The sequence below is a fragment of the Anthonomus grandis genome, chromosome 6, assembly GCF_022605725.1.
Source record: "Anthonomus grandis grandis chromosome 6, icAntGran1.3, whole genome shotgun sequence".
Lineage (NCBI taxonomy): Eukaryota > Metazoa > Arthropoda > Insecta > Coleoptera > Curculionidae > Anthonomus > Anthonomus grandis.
This window is the reverse complement of record NC_065551.1, coordinates 34317117-34338189: the sequence shown is the minus strand read 5'-3', so window position 1 is coordinate 34338189 and position 21073 is coordinate 34317117. Positions and strand designations below refer to the sequence as shown.

Below are 21073 nucleotides of genomic sequence, written 5' to 3'. Positions count from 1 at the left end.
ATAGTAAAAATATACTGGGAACGTAAACAATAAATTCCTTCTGTTTCCCTTAAAAAAGAGAAATTTCCCTTTGATTGGCAATGTTGCATCCATTCCACATCAATGTCATTAACATTTTAGTCACATGAGTGACTGTTGAAAACAAAAGAAAAATAATAATAAAATGAAATACAAATGCTTTTATTAATAACTTATTTATTATAGTGTCAAATTTAATATCTTCCAATAATGTTATAAAAATCCGTTTTACAGATAAATTTGCAGGCTTGGCAACGTTGTGTCACTTTGCTGCTGGGATGAATTTATAATAGGCGGCGCCAAACATCTGTCAATGTTAAAACTATTTTAAATATTTACATTCGTTGTATATCTCTAAACTGTTTCATTTAAACGTTGTCTTTTCCACACTGTATTTAAGAAATGATTAATATACGTCTAAATTTAACACTAAAATACCCAAGGTCATCGCTTCGCGGCTACCCGTTAAAAAAGATCTAGGCTGCGAAAGTAAATAAATGCAGACAGCATTGCCAACCTTTAAAACCAAGATTTGTGACTAGAAATTCTAAAAGATTATATATCAAACGTAGAAAGAGTGAATACTCTCCATAGAGGTGTTACCAAAAAAGTGGATTAACGAAAAAAAATTATTTGGAACGTATATAAGCCATTCTTAGTATTTCCTAGAAAAGGGTAAATTTTTCTCAAATCGGCAACGTTGCACTCATTCCTCGCCAATGCTACCAACATCTTCGGCCAAGATATGTTTCAGTGTTGCAAACGGCAAGAAAACAATAAAAACTACTACGTAACATACCTGCAAATACTCGTGATACTAGCATATTTCTAATATTACAAACATTAAATATAAATTAAAATCTGGTAAGTCATAAAAATCTATAGATCTACGGATACATTTGGAGGATTGGCAACATTGCTCAGCATAACTGTCATCCGTCAAAAATAAGTTAAATATTTACATTCGTCAGACATTCCGTGACGTACGTCTCTGGATTGTTCCATTTAAACGTTTATCAGACATCCTAAAAAGTGAAATTTTTCGTTGAAAACTTGTGAAAAGCGGGCGAAAATGTCGCTAAACACGGCCCACGTGAACAACGGGGTCCTGATACACGCCGGCGAACAGTAAGTGACGATAAGTCAGAAATTTCCTTAAAAAAAAATATTGTGTCATCATCATCCCAATTAAACTTGTTTTAAACAATTTCCTTTTAATTGTCCTCCATTAGAATTTTGCTGTTCTCCGATCATGTAAACATGGAATGGTCGGGCAACGACGCCACCGCATTCAGAGGGAAAAAGAACGGCAGAATCTTTTTGACCACCCACCGGGTCATTTTTAATAACAACCACTCGGGAGATGAGATGCAAAGTTTCAGCTTACCATTCGTTACTCTCAGCGATGTAAGTCGATTACCTAAAAGGAGGCAAGGGGTACTCTAAAAGCTTCCCTCGTGTGTTTAATAGGTGCAGATAGAGCAGCCTGTCTTCGGGGCAAATTACATAAAAGGGAAAGTTAGGGCACAACCTAATGGCAACTGGGTGGGAGAAGCTAAATTTAAGATGTTTTTTACTCATGGTGGGGCAATTGAGTTTGGCCAGGCATTGTTGAAAGCGGCACATTATGGTAAGTTTTTAATATTATACACTAATGGTTGAATTAATATTTATATTAGATGTTAGATCAGGGAATTATTTATTGATAGTCTGAAACTGTTTGTTTCTTTATATTATGTATTATCATTAAGGCAATTATGGCATTCAATTTTCAGCAATTAACGAGGATTTATCAGGTAATAATAGTCATGAATGTAAACATAACCTTAAACAAAATAATAGTTGATTACAAAGTTAGGGAGGAAAAGGAAAAGAAGGTCTCAAGATCTTTTTAATTTCGGGGGATATTTAAAAGGTAAAAAATAACCATTTTCTAAAAAACGCAAATTACTTACAACTATGACTATCCATGTATACAGAGTTCTTGTATAAAATAGATGAAACAGTCACATTCAACATATTATGCAAAAATTTTTAAAATTTTTAAGGTCTAAGAAATGGACCAATGGAAACTCGAGAGACTCCACCACCTTATATGCCACCACAACAGCAATGGTATGCTGCCCCACCGCCAGCCTATGCCCCGCCCCCACAAGGTAATCTATTTATTTATTAATTTACAAAATGATCGTAAAGTGAAGCACTAAAAAAGCAGAATAAGCGAAGAATAAAAATTCAAGCTATTATACATAGGTTTTTAAATAAATCAACCCAAAGTATACATTTACAAATAAGTTACATACAGATTAAAATGTCAAAACATATAATATAAAGCTATCAAGAAGTGTGAAAATTTTCTTCACTTTATACAAATTTCATATGATAATACCCATTTCTTTATTTAGCATTTGACACATTCACATTTGGAACTTTCATAATTAGAGGTTAGGTTATTTGTCGATATACTAAAGCTGAATTTATGGATTACTTTTTAATACTTCCTTTGCGGACCTAAATTAGGTGTGGTTTAAATTATCTAGAGATATTTCCTGCTTTTGGTTCAGAGCCATATTAAGGCCTATTAAGATTTTAAGGGTATCATTGCATGGGGTAGTAAAGCAGGTCCACACACCACTCTTGTGGGCTAGCTGGAGGCAATTTTAAACCCCGGATACCCCTATTTTGTTAGAAGCCACCCTTAACTTAATCAAATAATTTAATAATAAACATCAACAATCATTCTAAAATTTGTTTTTCTGTAATACTGTTAATGTATTATTGATTGTAAAAGAAAAAGAAAAAGATTGACTATGGAGAATAATGGTTGTAATTAATCAAGAAGACCTTCTGAACAAAATGGATGGAGATGATAATATCTTAACTAAGACAGTGGATAGCAGTATGTTGCATAATGAAGTAAATCTAAATGCAAGTATTTTTAATTTGGTACATGTAAATATTAGAAGTGTAAGAAAAAATTTCGACAATTTAATTCTATTGTTAGAAAATTTTAATTTAGGCTTTACAGACATAATTGTATTAAGTGAAACTTTTCAAGTATCCTCGAAGGATGACTTTAATATAAGGGGTTATGAAACATTCTATAATGAAGGCAAATACAATAAAAATGATGGAATCATAATTCTGATAAAACCTGAATTGGACCCGGTGTTCTCCACAGTAATATTGCCGAAATCTCAAGTCACTTTGGCTAGAGTAGTATGTCATATCAAGGATATTACTGTGGGAGTTACAGCCGTGTATAAGCCACCTCCTATTTCAAAAGATCTTTTTATTCAGGATTTGGAAGAATTCTTAAGTTTAAATAACAATAATCAACAACTAGAAATATTTACTAGGGACGTTAATATAGATCTATTAAATCTTGAAGATAATAATGTTATTAAGTATTCAACTGTAATGTCACAATCGGGCTATTTATCTTATATAAATTCAATTACACAACCAGACACCAAAACTAATTTAGATCACAAATTTAAATCACTTAAAATGTAAAAATATTTCTTCTGCAGAGTTTAAATCATTTGTTTTAGATAGCTGTCTAACAGATCATTTTCCACTAATGATAAATGTTGCCTTTAAAGATAAAAGTTTCCGAGCTGTCACCCAAAAAACAGAATCTAATAAAAAATCAATAGACATACATAATCTTAAAAGACTGTTAAATGAACAAGACTGGACGTTAATAAAAGAAATAGACAATCCAAGCAATGAGCACTTTTTTTGAAATCTATACAAAGCATATAAAAAGCTCCGAAAGCCACTCTTTATATTACAAGAAATACAGAAAAATTAAAAAATGGATTACCAATGGTATAATAGCCTCAATCAAACATAGGGACAAACTAAAACGAAAACTATTAAAAAATTATAATGTAGAACTAGAAAATGAATATAAAAATTATAGAAACCATTTAAATAAAATTATATCAATTCAAAAAAGAAATTATTATAGAAATGAGATTAATAAAAATAAAGATAATATGAAGAAAATGTATGGAGTAATAAGAGATGCAACGAATCAAAAACAGACAGAAAAACTTCACATTAAAATAAAAAATGAAAATGGGGAAAACTTCCAAGATGAACATCAAATGGCTGACTTTTGTAATCAATATTACACAAATATTGGTATTCAGATGGCAGAAAAAATCCCACAACCTCACAACCCACATAGCCTGGAGAATCCTATTACACAATCTATATATTTGACACCTATTACCCATAATGAACTAATAAAACACATTAACAACCTTAAAAATAAAAGTTCCCCAGGTTTTGATGGTATATCGGCTAATCTGATTAAACAAACACACATAGAAATTCTAGAGCCACTTATTCACATCATAAATCAAATCTATAAGACTTGACATATACCTTCAAGCTTTAAATTAACAGTTGTCACTCCGATTCATAAATCAGGACCCAAAAATGTTGTCAGTAATTACCGGCCGATAAGCTTAATAACTTGCTTCGCAAAAATATTTGAAAAAAGTCTGAAAGACAGATTATTGAGCTTCTTTGTCACTAATAACATTTTGGCTGAAAATCAATATGGGTTTTTACCAGGTTGTAGTACTTCCGATGCATTACACAAACTCACTTCAGCAGTCACTAATCATCTTAACCAGAGCAGAAAGTGCCTTGGTGTTTTCATAGATCTCGCTAAGGCATTTGATACTGTTCCACATAACAAACTGTTTGAAGTTTTGGAACATTATGGGGTAAGAAGAACTGCAATAACTCTAATGAAGAATTACTTAAAAAATAGACGACAAGTTGTTAAAATAAATAATACTTTAAGCAAAGAAGAGGTAATACAGATAGGAGTCCCGCAAGGCACAGTGTTAGGCCCGGTTCTGTTTATAATTTACTTAAACTCTCTCCTTAAAACAAAACTTAATAATGGAGAAATTATTTCATACGCAGACGACACAGCATACTTTTTAATGGTACAGACTGGGATCAAACAAAGCAGTATGCCATAGAAGGCCTTAATCAAGTAATTAATTGGCTGGAAACATTTAAGCTAAGTCTAAATGTCACCAAAACCAACTACATTGCCTTTTCACTAACTGCAGCAAATAGACCCAATTTTTCTCAGTTTTCTATTGATAGATATAATCAGATCAAGGAAACAGCTCATACTAAGTATCTTGGGATATATGTGGATCAGAATCTTAAATAGCATGTACATGCAGATTATCTGGCAAATAAACTAAAAAAATTGATTTATAAATTTTATATACTTAGAACGTTTCTAAATATTAAGGAACTTATTATAATTTATAAATCACTCACTGAGTCAATTTTAAGATATGGTATTTTAGTATGGGGAGGATTATATAACAATGCTTTATATAAATTAACTATTGTCCATAAATATATCTTGAAGACTATTTTTAACAAATCAAGGCTTTTCCCTACAAATCAACTTTTTACAGAACAAGCAACTAATATAAGGACATTATACATTACAACAATATGTACATATATTCATTTTAAAACTCACATAAGAAACCATATAAATCATATCCATAATACAAGATCAAGGGCTAGAGGTGATTTATACATTCCTAGCAGTTTAAAAAATATAAATTTAATATTCTTTGTATACTTAGCACCAAAAACCTATAATCTTCTGCCTTGCACATTAAAAAAATTAAAAAATAAATCAAAATTTAGCAAGGAATGCAATAAGTATACCAAGATTTTGCCACTGTTTTCTAATGTAGGATAGTTAGTTTTTATACTTGTATATAATATGTAATAACAAGTGTTATGCAATTGTTGAGAGACGTAGATGTTTAGGACTAAAAGGACAAATTTCATTTAAAACTAGGACAAAAAATATAAAATCGAGAGCAGGATTTATCACAATAGTTTTAAGGTTAGTTAAGCAAGTTTATTATAATTCGGAAAATAGAACCAACTTTTTTTTGAAACAACAGCGCACACAGGTGTGTTATGAACACCTAGGCGTTAATTTAAGATAGATACAGTGTAATAATATATATATATATATTTTTTTGTTCGTACATAATTTTTCTTTTTATAAAATTACTGTAAATAAATGTGGCAGGGAGTCAGGGTGTCCAAATAATCTCTCCAAATAATAATAAATTGTATTAACCTAGTTTCACTCGGATTTAATAGAAGCTTATTATATTTGCAAAAATCAAGCATGCATAATCCTGTCAATCTCTTATTAGTTTCAATTAAAGAATACTTAATACAATGGAAGTCATTTCATTGGCATATAAAATATTTCAGCTTATCAGATCACATCTTTATAAAAATGTTCTTTGACTGTCTTGAAGTGTGTGATTTCATGTACATTTCCTCCTACAGTTTCGTGAATGTCTTGCAGGTTATTATGGATGGGTTCCACCGACTAACGTATTCCCCCAGCAACCGCCCAGGGATGGGGTGTTTATGACCGATTCGCCCCCACCGTATCCGGGCATAAACCCGGGGGGCGCGGCAAACGGTTACGGACCCCCGCCCGGTTACGGGGGCGCCGCTGGGGGAGGGTTCGCGCCCCCGGGACCGTCGGCCGGATGGGTCGGAATGCCGGGAGCTGGTAAGAATTTTGAACTTTTATAGGTAATAACTCATTTGAGACCTACCATAAAGACTTATGTCACAAGATATTCAATTCGAGTGTAGATTGTTTATTATTAATAATATTTGTTAAACAAAATGAATCAAAGTTTGATAAACATTGTGCCAGTCATCAGTATTCAACAAGGGGGGGCCCAGCATTTAGTTCTTCCATACTGCAGATTCACCAGAACTCACCTACATGAATAGGGGTGAATTATATGAACCGAATGAAATGCATATTGAAAGAAGAGTACGAGTCCAACAAGTTTTTAATTGAATCTAAAGAATTCCTGATTGAATTAAGACTTTTTGGATTTTTCAGCAACATAGTGGAGATTAAAACCTCGACTGTGTTGTTTTTTGATTGCAAATTTTAAGTATTTTCTTCATTCTTTGCTATGACTAGTCATGTTGATTGCTGCTAAAGTTCTTTTCTGTAATTTGCTGTAGTTTCATTGGTTAATAGGTTTGTTTTTTTTTTTTTGGAGGACACCTAACTTCAAGGTAGCTTTTGTAATGTTCTTCAGGCCATTTGAAGCATCTTTACATCCTCCCGGGATTTCAATTTACTTTCGGTTGATTTACAATTTAATTTCAGGCATTTGAAGATCCTTTTCTTCAATTCCTGCTGCTTAAAGCTATTTGGTATTTCTTCTTTTGGTTGATGAAACAATTTCTTAAATTGTGGGACTGTTACGGTCTATTTAATTCTTCTAGATACCTTAAATATGGTAATTTTCGATTTAATTCCAAGCATCAGAGGTCCTCGTTACCTTCTGAGTATCTAGTATTTCGTTAAATTGCTAATTTTTTCCAGGTATTCTTAAGTACATATTTAAGTTTTTTGGAGTAATCGTAATAATATTCCTGGCATTTAAAGTCTTTCCCTGAAATTTGAAATCCTTTTCTAGTCTTTCTGGAGGGTTAGGACACCATTCCGGGTCACTTTTTAATCTATTCCTCAGTACATTTAGAGTAATTTTTCTTTTATTCCAGGCATAATAATATTAGTTTCCCTTATTTGCCCACAAAATCACATACGAACGAACGAAACGAAACATAAAAATAAGTTGCAAGTATTGCAGAATAGCGCAATGCAAACTATTTTAAATTTTAGTAAATTTGAACCAATAACAAATATGTTAAAAATCTTTAAATTGGCTTCATATAAGACAAATCTTTAAATATCAACTTCTTTTATTTATTTATAAAATAGAGCATGGTCTTCTACCTCCGTATTTTCGGGTATTCCTAAAAAGATATAGTGAGATTCATAATTATTGTCAGACAAGACAACAATACAACTTTTATGTAAATGCTATAAAATGGTCTTCTGGTCTGTTATTGTACTGCCAAATGACTTAAAATTGGGATTTTTGAAACAACAAGAAATTCATTTATTAAATTTGCATTAATTATTACCTCAGTTGCAAGACAGACTTAATAATGTTAAATAATTAAGATTTATTCTTCTTATGTTATTTCTATATATTATTAGTTATTTCTTCTTATGTTAGTCCCTATGTGTAGGCTTTGTTATGTAAACTTCAAGAAATAGTCCATTTTTCTCAAAGAGACTGGCCTATATTAAGTAGTAATGAAACAAACTCTAAGTCACAGGTCTCAAATTTAAAAAAATTAATAAAATAAATTCGAGACTATGTTCTTATTACATATTGGTTTTAACTACGAATTTTTATAATTGAAAATTGATATACTTGGAAATCTATACTCTACAATTAATGTACAATAATGACTCTTTTCTATGCTTTAAAAGTGAGCATTACAACCGTTGAATATCGCAATAGATCATACCATAAATTGAACATAACCAAAATAATACACTCGAAGGCGGTTCATGGATGAGCAATGTCGCAATCTCCTCATAACAGCACATGCGCTACTTGGCCTCGCATGTAGATGAATTGAATTAGATTATGCATGAATCTACCTTTATTTCCAAAAACTGTAGGAAATATTTACCGTTTAGCTTCAGCAAAAGTGTTGACTCTAAGTAAGAATGCACCAAATTTCCACAGATGCCCCTAAGACCATAATGCATTAACTGCTTATGATTCAGTGTTTCAAAATCCCTTGACTAAATCAAAATACAATCCCACTAGCAGACAATTTTGTCTAAGTTCTCATGTATGTATTTTAAGGAATTAATTAAAAAGACCATATTCTGTTATGCTGGATGGCCCAAATTCAAATTGTTGCTTAAAATATTATGTATATTCATAAAATGTGAAAACTGAATATAGTTCTTGCAATTCTGTTTATCCCCTTTTTTGTGAATAGGAATAATTTTTGCCCCTTTGAGTGTGTCTGGAATGACACCTGACAAAAAGGTTTCATTATTCATGTGACATAAAGAAAAACACACCACCTCAGCTACTAGTTTTAGAAAAATAGTAGGAAAATTATTTTATAATGAAAAACGTAATAAAACCAGTAATGCAAACTATTTGCTACGACTATCGGGTCTTCAATTACATCATCGTTTTGGGTTTTAATTGTTATATCTTGTATAAGAGTTATTCTGGATACTTTATGAATTAAAAATATTCTACATAAATTTATTTATTGAATTGATTATTTTGTTGTCATTGATGCACTTTTTGTGCTCTGTGACAAATTTTCTATATTATTGTCTTTCTTATACCAATTTAATCACCCTTACACCTTGATGTGATCTTGTTTTTACATACAAATCCTTTATAAAACTAGCATATTTTTTTATTTGTTTACCCATCCAATCATTAAATTTTATTCTGCTTGAATAAATTGGAAAAGCAATACAAAAATAATAAGAAGTTACTTGTTCAAAGGCAGTGTACGTTTCACGTCTCCCTTGAATAAGATTTAAACTGATCAGATAGGTCTGTAAAGTATTTAAATTTAAATATTTTACCTAACAATATGAATTACAACTCACACTTATACAAACTTACTTATCATTTACATCTAAGTACCCTATTTGTTGTACAAAAACTGCTCCAGATTCTTATACAGTAGTTCAAAATAAATTAAACCAAAGGTTGACGAACCATTTCCGAAAGTTCAACAGGCCTAAATAAACTCACGAGGTTGATAAAATTTATAAATTGTTTTTTTATACTTATGTAGTCAATTTCTACATAAATTTTTAAGTTTTTATTGATATGGACTCCTAGATATTTTAGGGAAGCAACAGAAGAGATCAAATTATGTTTAATTCTGAAGGCTTGTCCTCATTTGATTGTACATTGTACACGAGAAATTATTGAAATGACTTTTGCCATTATTTAGGGTTAGAAGATGGTGGAAGATCCATGTTTTCTCTTTTACCAAAATAATAGAGTCATCAACGTACAATAATAGAGCTATTAATTTCTGGAAAAACGGTTCTAAGTTTATTAATACAGATAACAGTGGTCCTATACACCACATTTTACTTTTCCTATTTTTTTTTTGGACTTTGACTTGCTGTTTTCGATCAGTAAGATACAAATACTCAAAGAAAATATCACTAATGGGAACATTTGTAAATATATTATCAATCTGAATATTTGGGCCCATGAGATGCTTCAAATATATTATTTTGCTTGATAAACTCGTATCTAGTTAAAGAATGACTTTTGCTCTATAAACTTCCTCCATAAAAAAACTCTTCTTTAGATGCAAAAGCAGCCGAAGCTGCCCGATCAGCAGGCGCCACTCAATCGGCTTATTATGATCCGGATAGACCACATACGGCTTATGTACCGCCACCGGCATATTACGTAAGTAATAAAGAGTTAATTTTAGGACCCACCACTACCAATAATTTCCCGATTTTCAGGAAAACCCTCCGAGTTATAACCAGGCGATGCATAAGAAAAAAGATTAATAATACCAAATTTACCAAACAATATTGCCTTCTATATTTAGATTATTCATTGTTATATGTAGTAAAAGCATAATATTATATTATTTACAATATTCTTCTTCTTGCTTACTTGAGCTGAGATTGAACCGCTATACGGAAATTTTATTGAATAGTTTTTAGTTTAAGTGTGAAATTATTGTCTAAATTATTATTATTAATGTGGGCTCTAAGCATTCCTGTATTATCTAACGTTTAATTAAAACAAATTATTTTATATGTTAGTTATAAATAAACTGCTTTAAAAGTACTTTCACAATGATCGTTTATTTGAAACAAAAGCGGAAATGATTAACAATTTTTAAAGGTATAGTATTTCTCTGTTTTGCTGATGAGATTATAGTAATATCGATCAGTGGGGTGCACAAACAAACCATCATCACTCGAGCTAAAAAAATTAGATTATGAAGCATGTACCAAACAAATCAATTGATAAAAAACAAACTAGTAGAATCTAGCTATATAACTTACCACACTTTGGCAAGTTTCTTCGGTCCTTTAATCTGATTCCACTTGCTCACTTTGTGCTCGTTGAAAATCATACAGCCGAGTACCGAAATCCACAAAGCTAAAACGAGGGTTTCGTGGTTACTCCAATTTTCCATCAGTTGCGAGGACAAACTGAGCATTTCGGATGCTTTTTGGGCCTCCTCTAGACTTCCGAAGTATTTCGCGTAGTTTTCAAAAAGGAACTCGGTGAATTTCAACGGTTGAATGCTAAATTCGTCCACTAGCCTTTGTAGGTCACAGTTTAAGCGCCAAGAGGTTCCTGAGAATTAATGTGAGAGTAGAAAAGACCTTCTAGTTCGAGAATTTCGGTAGTTAAGGTTGCGAAATTTTTACTACTAATAATTTGAATATTTTTTTAGGATTTTAGCCTAAGAAAGACTATTTCCTACCTATTAACTTCACATGAGAACGTTTCTTGTACGTTAACAGACAATTTTGTCACTCAGGTTCCAAAGCACTCCCCAATTTAAAGCCTTGAAACACCTATTGTTATTGCATGATTTTTGTGCCGCACCATAATAAAACTACCCGTTTTATTGGTCTACGACGGTCCTATAAATAACTCGGCCAAGAAATCAAAACACGAATTATTTTTTAAAATATAACTTTAATTGAACGAACGTAACACGGAAAGGTTTTCTCGATAACTAACTTACAAAAGTATTGCGTCAGCGGAGTAAGGCGACAACGGCTACGCCCCGCCAAAAGATGTACTTATCAAGAATTATAGACTAAACAAAACATTCCTCTTTTTAAGCGAAACTGTAAGCCGGCCAGGATATGAATAATAATATTTCTCTCATATAGGGTGACTCAAACAAACGTGAACTTATTAGGTATATAATAAAAATGATTATACTTTTTGCTTAAATCTATGAATAAATGCCTAATGTTCCTAACATTCTCCCACCTTAAAAATGTTTTGAGAGAACAAACATTTTTCACCAACAAGAGTTGACATCGACAAAGTAAAAGTTAAGAGTACATAATAGCTTCTCGCTGATTACAGTGAACTCTTAGGAAGTGAGTCTCGTGAGGAAAAACGTCGCGGGATTCTACAGACACGACCGCACCGTGTCGTTTTCACTTCGTCAACTCGCGCATTATTTTCTTCTATGGAGGCGTAGATTGTCTCTCCTTTCGCGCTTCCCTTTGGGTTCTGGTCCTCTGTCTCGGATTCAAACTCAGGAACAGCACAACACTCTAAAGGGTATAACCTCTGCACTGGTCTCAGCAACTGTCCTCCGACGGTATTCACCCGCACCAATCGAACCTTTTTGTCTTTACCGGGTAAAAGCTCTATGACACGCCCGACCGGCCAACTCAAGCGACGAGTATTGTCATTACCGATTAAAACTAGATCACCAGTTACAATCTCGCGAGTCGCTTTTTTATCGCACAAAAGTTTCAGCTGACCGAGATACTCCACACGGAACCTAGCTCGCAGCTCTTGACGTAAAACCTGCAGTCTTCGCACTTTGCGACATAAAGAGTCTCGATCAATCGCGTCACAGTCCGGGACACCACTTTCAACTTGATCGCGCAAAAACATAACTGGACTTAGAGGAACTAAATCTCGAGGGTCTCCAGATACGTAGGTAAGTGGTCTTGCGTTTATAACTGCTTCGCAGTCGCACAAAACAGTCAGTAAATCTTCATAATCTAATCTGGCATTTCCTAGCACTTTTCTTAACAACCTTTTTAAAATCCCAATTAAACGTTCCCAAAACCCTCCCCACCAGGCCGCAGTAGGAGGGTTAAAACGCCAAGAAATCCGTTGTACGACTGTTTCGCGCAAAATCATGTCCCAGTCTAACTTTGAAAAAGCATTCTCTGCACCCGTGAAGTTCGTACCGTTATCAGTATAAATTGTGCTAGGCCTTCCTCGCCTCGACACGAACCGACGCAAAGCTTGTATGAAACATGATGTGGACATAGACGTGGTCAGCTCCATATGAACCGCCCGATAAATAGCACACGTGAACAAACACACCCATACTTTATCACCATTTCTTAAGTACAGCGGTCCTGCAAAGTCGATACCTGTTATCTCAAAACAGGCCGCATCACGCACTCGATCTATTGGCAAGGGTGGAGGTTCTACATTAAACGGTTTTGCTTCATACCTATTGCAAATCACGCACTTTGACGTAATAGATCTAACTGTTCTTCTACCCCCAAGAATCCAGAAGTTTTCTCTAAGTAAACTCAGTAAAATCTGGGACCCAGCATGACAGGATTTCTTGTGCTTTTCCATTATCAAACAACTAACAACATGGTGTTTCGACGGTAAGACGATAGGAAAACGGTAGTCTTCTGTGTCCGCTCTATTGGACACCCGAGATTTCAAACGAATGAGTCCATCTTCAGCAACAAACGGATTAAGACTGCTGATCCTTTTTTCCTCTTCACCGGAAAATACCTCTTGTTGCACTTTCTTCAAAACAAAAATCTCTGCTGCATTATATTCGTCCACTGTTAACTCCCCTAAAATCTTCTGGTTGAAATATTTACAATTATGGATAAAACGAAAGGTCCAAGCAATCATCCTTATGGTCTTGGTGTATGAAGAAAAATACTGAAGATTCCAATCGCTAGTACCACAGGTGTTTAAAAGCGTAGTCACTAACTTTTTCTTTCTTTCTGCACCAATCTCTTCCTCATCAAAAACGGTTGTACCACATGGCCATGCTTCTGGACTTTTATATAACCACGCAGGACCCTCCCACCATCTTGACGTGACTAATTGTTTTGGGGTGCAGCCTCGTGAAGGCAAATCGGCTGGGTTGCAAACGCCAGGTAAATGAGACCATTTTTCTGCCATAGTCAAATTGCGGATCTCAGTTACCCTGTTCCAAACAAAAACGCCCCACTCTTCTTTCCTCTGGATCCAGGAAATGACAGTAGATGAATCGGTCCAGAAAAAAGAGTCAGGTTTGCAGTCAAGACTATGGATCACTTGATCGTACAGACGAGCTCCTATTGTCGCTGCCAACAGCTCTAAACGAGGTATTGTCATCTTTGTACTCGAGTTCTTGAGTGGCGCTACCCTCGTTTTAGCAGCCAGCAAAAAAACAGCAACCTTATCCTCCGTAGCTACACGCAAAAATATTACACAAGCGTAGGCATCTTTGCTTGCATCACAAAAGGTATGCAAGCTTAACTTCTGTTCTGGAGCAGCACCAATATCTATCCATCGTGGAATTTCAATTTTCACTAGACATGGTAGCTCTTTCATCCAACTTTTAAAAATACTAGCGGTGACGACATCGACAGGTTCATCCCAGGTTATTTTTTCTGTCCATAGTTTCTGCAAAATTATTTTTGGAGTCAAAACGGCAGGACATAAATATCCAATAGGATCGAATATTTTTTGGGCAATCGAAAGAATTTGTCGTTTCGAAACTACTACGTTTTCAACATCAATGTCATCTTTAATAAATTCTTGGCTTAAGGTTAAAACATCTTTCTGTGGATACCATGACAAACCAAGAACAGGGCAAGTATCACACATATTTTCCTCATTATTTCGTGTATACTCCCACCCTCGTAGCTCAAACTGACCTTCAGACATTATGGCATTAGCTTCCTTAATAAATCTTTTCAGCAACTCTTGATCTGGTAGACTTAAAACGCAGTTATCGACATAAAAACTCTTGCTTAACTTCTGTACGGTTTCCAAAGTATAAGCACTTGAATCGCAACATTTTTCCAAGCATTTAGACAAATGTAATTCTAAAGTGGCACCAAGTAAAAAAGGACTACTGTTTACCCCAAACACTACTCTTTTGTGACGCAAAATCACCTCCCGACCTTGAGCATTTAACCAAAGAAATCTCAAAAAATTTCGATCCTGTTCATTTACGCTTATTTGTAAGAAAGCCTTGCGTATATCCGCGACCACACCTATTCTATTCTCTCGAAATCTTAATAGTATTGATGGTATGAGCTCAATAAGGTTTGGTCCTTTCTCCAAGCAGTGATTGAGCGCCGGTTTGTCCTTTTCATGCGCAGACGCATCAAACACAGGCCTAATCTTTGTAGTAGCGCTATTTTCCTTCAATACTGGTCGATGAGGGAGGTAATGTCCTTCGCTAATGTCTTCACCTGCCAATGTAGTGACTTCTTCTATAATTCCTTCGTTTTTCCACTCGAAAAAAACATTTTCATATTGCTCATAGATGCCTTGTCCTTTCAATTTTCCAACAGTTGAGTTCAGCCTTTTTTGAGCAAGCTTATAATTGTTCGGGAGAGGAGGATGACCTTCGAGCCACGGAAGTCTCACTTCATAACGTCCCTCCTTGTCAATTTTAACTGTCTGTAAAAATAGCTCCTTTGCTGCCATAGCCTTTTCTTCTTTTGTTCTCTTGTCGGGCGGTGCTTGAATACCTATTGCTTCCAACTCCCACAAGTTGCTCATGCAAGCGTCCTTGACAAATAAATTCAATGTAGTCAGAACTACATCAGAACGTGGGTTCTTATTTGGTATCCTTCCCATCAATGTCCATCCAAATTGCGTCTCCATGGCAACTAGTCCACAAGTCAGTTCATAGCGTGCTCCTGTATACAACTTTCCCGCAATGTCAGATCCCAACAAAAGTTCAATGGGTCCAGGGATTTGATTATCCGAGACGTCTATATTCATGGATTTAATTTCTTCAGTCCAAACACCATAATATACCGGAGAAACTTCACCACAAATCTTCATTTGATCCAATGCCTCGAATGTGAATAAATCGTCTCCTTGACAGATATTGACATCATAACAACTATGAGTATTTGCTACCTCCTGTCCGCCAAACAGGCAGTGGTTAATTTCCTCTGACCGTTTAGGTATATATCCTAGTTGCCTAGCTGTGTTCTTCAGAACATAGGATCTTTGCGAGCCACTATCAATCAAAGCTCGCACACTCTTGCAACCATTTACTCCCCTTAAGGTTACCCTTAACGTTTGCAAAAATACTGGTGTACTCGTCTGGTTAGCTAACGTTTGGTCTTTGACGGGAGTAGCTTTCTCGTTAGTACTATTAAGAGAGTCATTGACATCCTTATTTCCACGTAAATCAGGACACATTAAAACTGCATGTGATCGGCTGCAAATAGCACACCTCAAACGGCCTCTACACTTTTTGGCTCGATGTCCCGACTTTAAACAACGGAAACAGGCTCCTTTTCCAGAAAGGACTTCTTTCTTTTGATTATATGTCATTTTCTGCGCCTTAAAACACGACTCGCTTTTATGGGTCCCTGCACAAAAAATACATGGCTCAACCTCGCAATTTATTAACCCTGTAGCTGTTGGAACTGCGTTATTTTCCTTGAGCATCCCTTTTCTTCTACCACCGCTTTCCTTTACAGCTGATTTTTCACCTGAAAGACCAAAACCCTCCGCCGCTAGATTTATTCTTTGCTCGTTCTCTACCTCATGCTTGAGAAAATTCATTAAGTTTTTAAGCCTAATTTCCAGAGAAGCGATGGCCGTTTCGTCTTCCGAGGTAACAGAGTAGTTGAAATTGTTAGAACGTTGCCAAACTCTAAGTAATTCATTTGGTAAGCAAGACTCAATTAAAGGATAAAGCATTGCTGAGCACTTGTCAGAAGTAATGCCAAGTGTTTCAAGTGCTCGCAGTTGAGTCTCTATCTTATCATAAAGAGTGGCAATGTCCAACTCTTGATTTGAAGTTGAATTTGTTAAAATTAGTTTCAGCAGCTCCCTTACATAAACTTCGATCTGTAGATCCTCCCTACCGAATCTACTAAGCATACTGTCTACGATTTTCTTATAATTCTCACTCATGGCCGGATAGCTCTCAACCAACTGTCTAGCTCTGCTTCCGGGAACTGTGGCCTGAATAAGATATTCTATTTTGTCATGCTCATCTATAGAATCATCTTCATGTATTTTTCGGAATTGGGCCCAAAACGAAAGCCAGCCTTTTATACTACCATCATAATGTTTGAATTCTATTCTAGGTAATTTGAAAGATCGCCTACCTGTTATGTGATTCGTTGTATTGCGGGACCCATCACTAACACCTGAGGCTGAATCTTGTTGCTCCAGCGATTTCACTAATTTTTCATATTTCAACCTCAAGCCAGTAAACCTTTTTGCATACAAATCACTAGTCTCGATCTCACTTTCAAGCTCAGCTTCAGTCGCACTTGTCAATAAAAGCTCGTATATTTCACTATTCAAAATATGCAACTCATCAAATTTTGATTTAATAAGCTCCCATGTAATATCCACCGATTCTGAGTCCAACGGTACGGCACTCAATCCGAGCGTAAGCTCATTAGCCGCCTTTGTAAACGAACTCCGAATCACACTACGGCTCTTTTTCTTTTTCTCGAGATCAGACATTTTAAACGTGATTTTTAAAAATCAGAAACTGACGACACAGACCCGGTTACAAACCCTCAAACGTTCAGTAGAACGCGGTAAAAGTCCGTCGAATTAACAACAACAATAAACAGTACAAAACTTTTTGATAAACCCGGTAACGAACCACCCAAAACGCTCTACAGAACGCGGTAAAGATTTATCTCTCAAAACAGTTTTGCCGAAAAAACAAACTAACGAAAACGTATAAACACTTTCCGAGAACGATAACAATTCAATCAAGGTCCTGTCACGGTCGCCACTATGTGCCGCACCATAATAAAACTACCCGTTTTATTGGTCTACGACGGTCCTATAAATAACTCGGCCAAGAAATCAAAACACGAATTATTTTTTAAAATATAACTTTAATTGAACGAACGTAACACGGAAAGGTTTTCTCGATAACTAACTTACAAAAGTATTGCGTCAGCGGAGTAAGGCGACAACGGCTACGCCCCGCCAAAAGATGTACTTATCAAGAATTATAGACTAAACAAAACATTCCTCTTTTTAAGCGAAACTGTAAGCCGGCCAGGATATGAATAATAATATTTCTCTCATATAGGGTGACTCAAACAAACGTGAACTTATTAGGTATATAATAAAAATGATTATACTTTTTGCTTAAATCTATGAATAAATGCCTAATGTTCCTAACAATTTTTATACATTGACAGACATTTTTGGGCATAACATGGAAACCTCTTACAATATTTTCATAATTTTTTTTCAGTGCTACTGTACACTTCCTGGGGATAAATTTGATGGTAAAAACACGATTGTAGGTTAAAGATTTAGGTAGTTAAAGCAGGTGAGTATTTTTGAGGCTATTTTTTTTAAATAAATTTTCTATATTCTTGGAAATATTTTAATGAAAAAAATTAAACATTCTTAAAAGAGTATAGGCCAAACAAAAGGCCTTCCCTTCTCAACAATTTCATATGACAACGTTTCTTGTACCTCAAAAACTTTCTGAATTAGAGCCAATTTTGTCAATCATCAAATTGCAATATTTTCATAATTCTTTTTGGATTAAAATAGAGGAATTCCGAAGCAGGTAAAAATAAGATTAGGTTAGTTAATGAACATTACTTAGAAGACAATTGATTTGAATGTTCCATGAATATCTAGCTCACCCAAATGATTTCAACATGAAATAAACAGGTTCTACATTTATACTAACCCTCTTGTCTCCTTTTAGGGTTTAATACCCTTCCGAGACCATGAAAAAGCCCCAATGTTTCATCCTTGACCATATGCTTAACGGTTTTAACAGTTTCATGGCGTCTCTTTTTTGTTGTGGCACTATCAAATTTCCTTGTGACCAATGGTAAATCCTTTTTTCCTAAAAAGGGCCTAAATAGTTATTTTTTGATTGTCCCAACTCCAATTATATTACCTACAACACTGGCCAAATAAAGTTGGTTCAAGGCGCATCTTATGTCACCCATGGATGATACAAGAATTGCCTCGATTGTATTAATACTGGGTGTCTTGAAAGTATCTGGGTATAGTTCTAAAATGCTTACAGCTCTTTTCAATCCTTTTTTTAAGAGTGTTTGGGCACAAGCATTAAATCTGTTAAAAAAAACTCTACAATTATTTTTGCGACATCTTGATTTAAGAGTCTTACACAAAATGAGAAATGGCATTTTTCAATAATACTTCTTCAGGAAACAGATGCCTTTGCAAGTTAGTTTCATTGCTGTTTGAATCTGTGCATATAAACACTACTGGATGGGTCGCCTTATAGCTTATATCCCTACAGATTCATAATTAAATATTAAAATAAATTAAGCTTATAAACTTACTCTAAAATGTTATGAAACTCCATTGGGTTTCTCACGAAAACATTGGGAAAATCTTTGACTATTATCACTTTTTTGCCATCATTTTTGCTTAATAGAGAGCAATACTTTGATTCAGTAAAAAAATCTAAAAATTTCGTGACCTGACCTGGTCCCCTCAAGATTTCATAATCAATATCCACGGGATTTGTCCATTCCGCCACTTCTACTCCCATTGTTTTACACAAGGTTTGTATGGTGCAGGTTTTACCGCTACCTGTGGGGCCGGTGAGTAAGCAAAACTCTGTCTTTAACTAAAGTTCAAAAATCAAATAAAGGGGTTTCAATATTGGTGATTATTTTTACCCTTTGTTTCTGTTCTATGACATGCTTCAACCATCCTTCGACTTCTTGCACTTTCTTTGAATGTATCATCAGATCTGAAGGTGTTTTGGGTTCTATGAGTTTAAAGAAGTCTATATTTGAATTGTTTCTGGCGAAACTGGTTCTTGGAGAAGCTCTACTTGCGTTTGAGGTATTATCGAAACTTTTTCGCTTTTTTTTTAAGGATCTACCTTCGTCCACACTGGTTTCTGGGCCAAAATCAAATGATTTCCACTAAGAAATTAAGTATAGGTAAGGGAAAATGGAAGAGTTAGAAAAGTTTAGTTAAATATGTTGCACTTTTGACGTTATTATGAACAGTAGAATATTCATTCTTAGAACAACAGAAAACCTAGAAGTTTATTCAGAAGATTACTACTACTTTAATATACCTTAGTGAATTTCTTGGACATATTAAATCAAAGTACCAATTTTTATCCAAAATATTATAAATTCTAAATATAATATTTAAATACTGGTTTCTCTTATTTTCTAATTATCTTCTGGAATGTTATTGTTTACATCCACATTTGAACGTTAACCTAAAAAATACACGTAAGCGCCATCTATGGAAACATGACGTTCTCGTGTCTGTACAGATTTCTGCATTATATGGCGAGAGCTATCACTTTGACAGTTATAGAGACTAAAATGTCTGTAAGAAAGTTATATACAGGGTGTTTTTTTATATATTGCGACAAAATTCAGGAACGTGTTCTTTGGATAAAAATTCGCAAAAAAGTTCCTATAAACATAGGTCCTAAACCTTTTAGATTTTGAGCTACAGGGTGGTAAAGTTTTAACAAAAGAATGATTTTTTTTCGATAACTTAAATACCCTTGTAGATATTTGTCCAAAGATTGGTATGCAGGGTCTGTGTATCAAGAGCCATTTACCAACATACTTTTAACATTTTTATGTTCTCCAGTGGCGTGTGTGCGGGTTTTCCGCTGAATACTTTTATAAAGAAAAATGGTACGCCACTGGTTTTTCTTATATTAAAAAATATTTTTAAATTCTCCGTTTTATTTGCAACATTTTTGATCCCTTGGAGTTTGTCCGTTCGATGCACGGCTTTCGCACAAAAAATTAAAAACCATGGACATGTTGCTCAGACTTGATTAGACTTTCTTTATTCTAGTAATTATTCGTTTTTTTTTTAGTTTATTGCAATTTTAAGAATAAATAATAAAATTTTTATTAATTAAATTTACTGGTCTCTGAAATATAGTAAAAGAACGCCGACGGAGTACGGGAAAAAATGGCGGGCTATACGTCAATGTCAATGTCAACGCGTTGACGTTTAAGGTTAATAGAAAGGGGGAGCTGTCATATGTCAGCAAATTGATGACGATACAGGGTTGCCAACTCATCCAGTTTTCCACTATATACTGCGAGTTTATTATTGTCATAAAATGGCTTCTTGTATTGGCTCAATTTTTGTAAAGAGTTTGTTTA

General features: G+C 34.5%; 2 protein-coding genes across 4 annotated transcripts; one reads left to right on the top strand and one right to left on the bottom strand.

Annotated features, from left to right (window-relative positions):
- The first annotated feature begins 976 nt into the window (after positions 1–976).
- On the top strand, positions 977–10802 carry LOC126737200 (WW domain-binding protein 2). 3 transcript variants are annotated; one of them, XM_050441971.1, is made up of 9 exons: positions 977–1146; positions 1251–1425; positions 1489–1648; positions 1794–1814; positions 1877–1933; positions 2067–2174; positions 6410–6622; positions 10306–10409; positions 10469–10802. In XM_050441971.1, exons 1-9 carry the CDS (start codon positions 1091–1093, stop codon positions 10514–10516), a joined length of 942 nt encoding a protein of 313 aa, XP_050297928.1. In that variant the 5' UTR covers positions 977–1090; the 3' UTR covers positions 10517–10802. The 3 variants fall into 3 exon arrangements, with proteins under 3 accessions (XP_050297928.1, XP_050297930.1, XP_050297931.1); XM_050441973.1 differs by lacking the exon at positions 1877–1933; XM_050441974.1 differs by lacking the exons at positions 1794–1814; positions 1877–1933.
- LOC126737199 (cell cycle checkpoint protein RAD17) lies at positions 10801–20157 on the bottom strand. The gene is made up of 8 exons (XM_050441970.1): positions 20008–20157; positions 19598–19849; positions 19256–19545; positions 19078–19206; positions 18844–19022; positions 18628–18789; positions 11024–11321; positions 10801–10940 (listed from the first exon to the last, which is right to left on the bottom strand). Exons 1-8 carry the CDS (start codon positions 20026–20028, stop codon positions 10844–10846), a joined length of 1428 nt encoding a protein of 475 aa, XP_050297927.1. The 5' UTR covers positions 20029–20157; the 3' UTR covers positions 10801–10843.
- Positions 20158–21073: the final 916 nt, after the last annotated feature.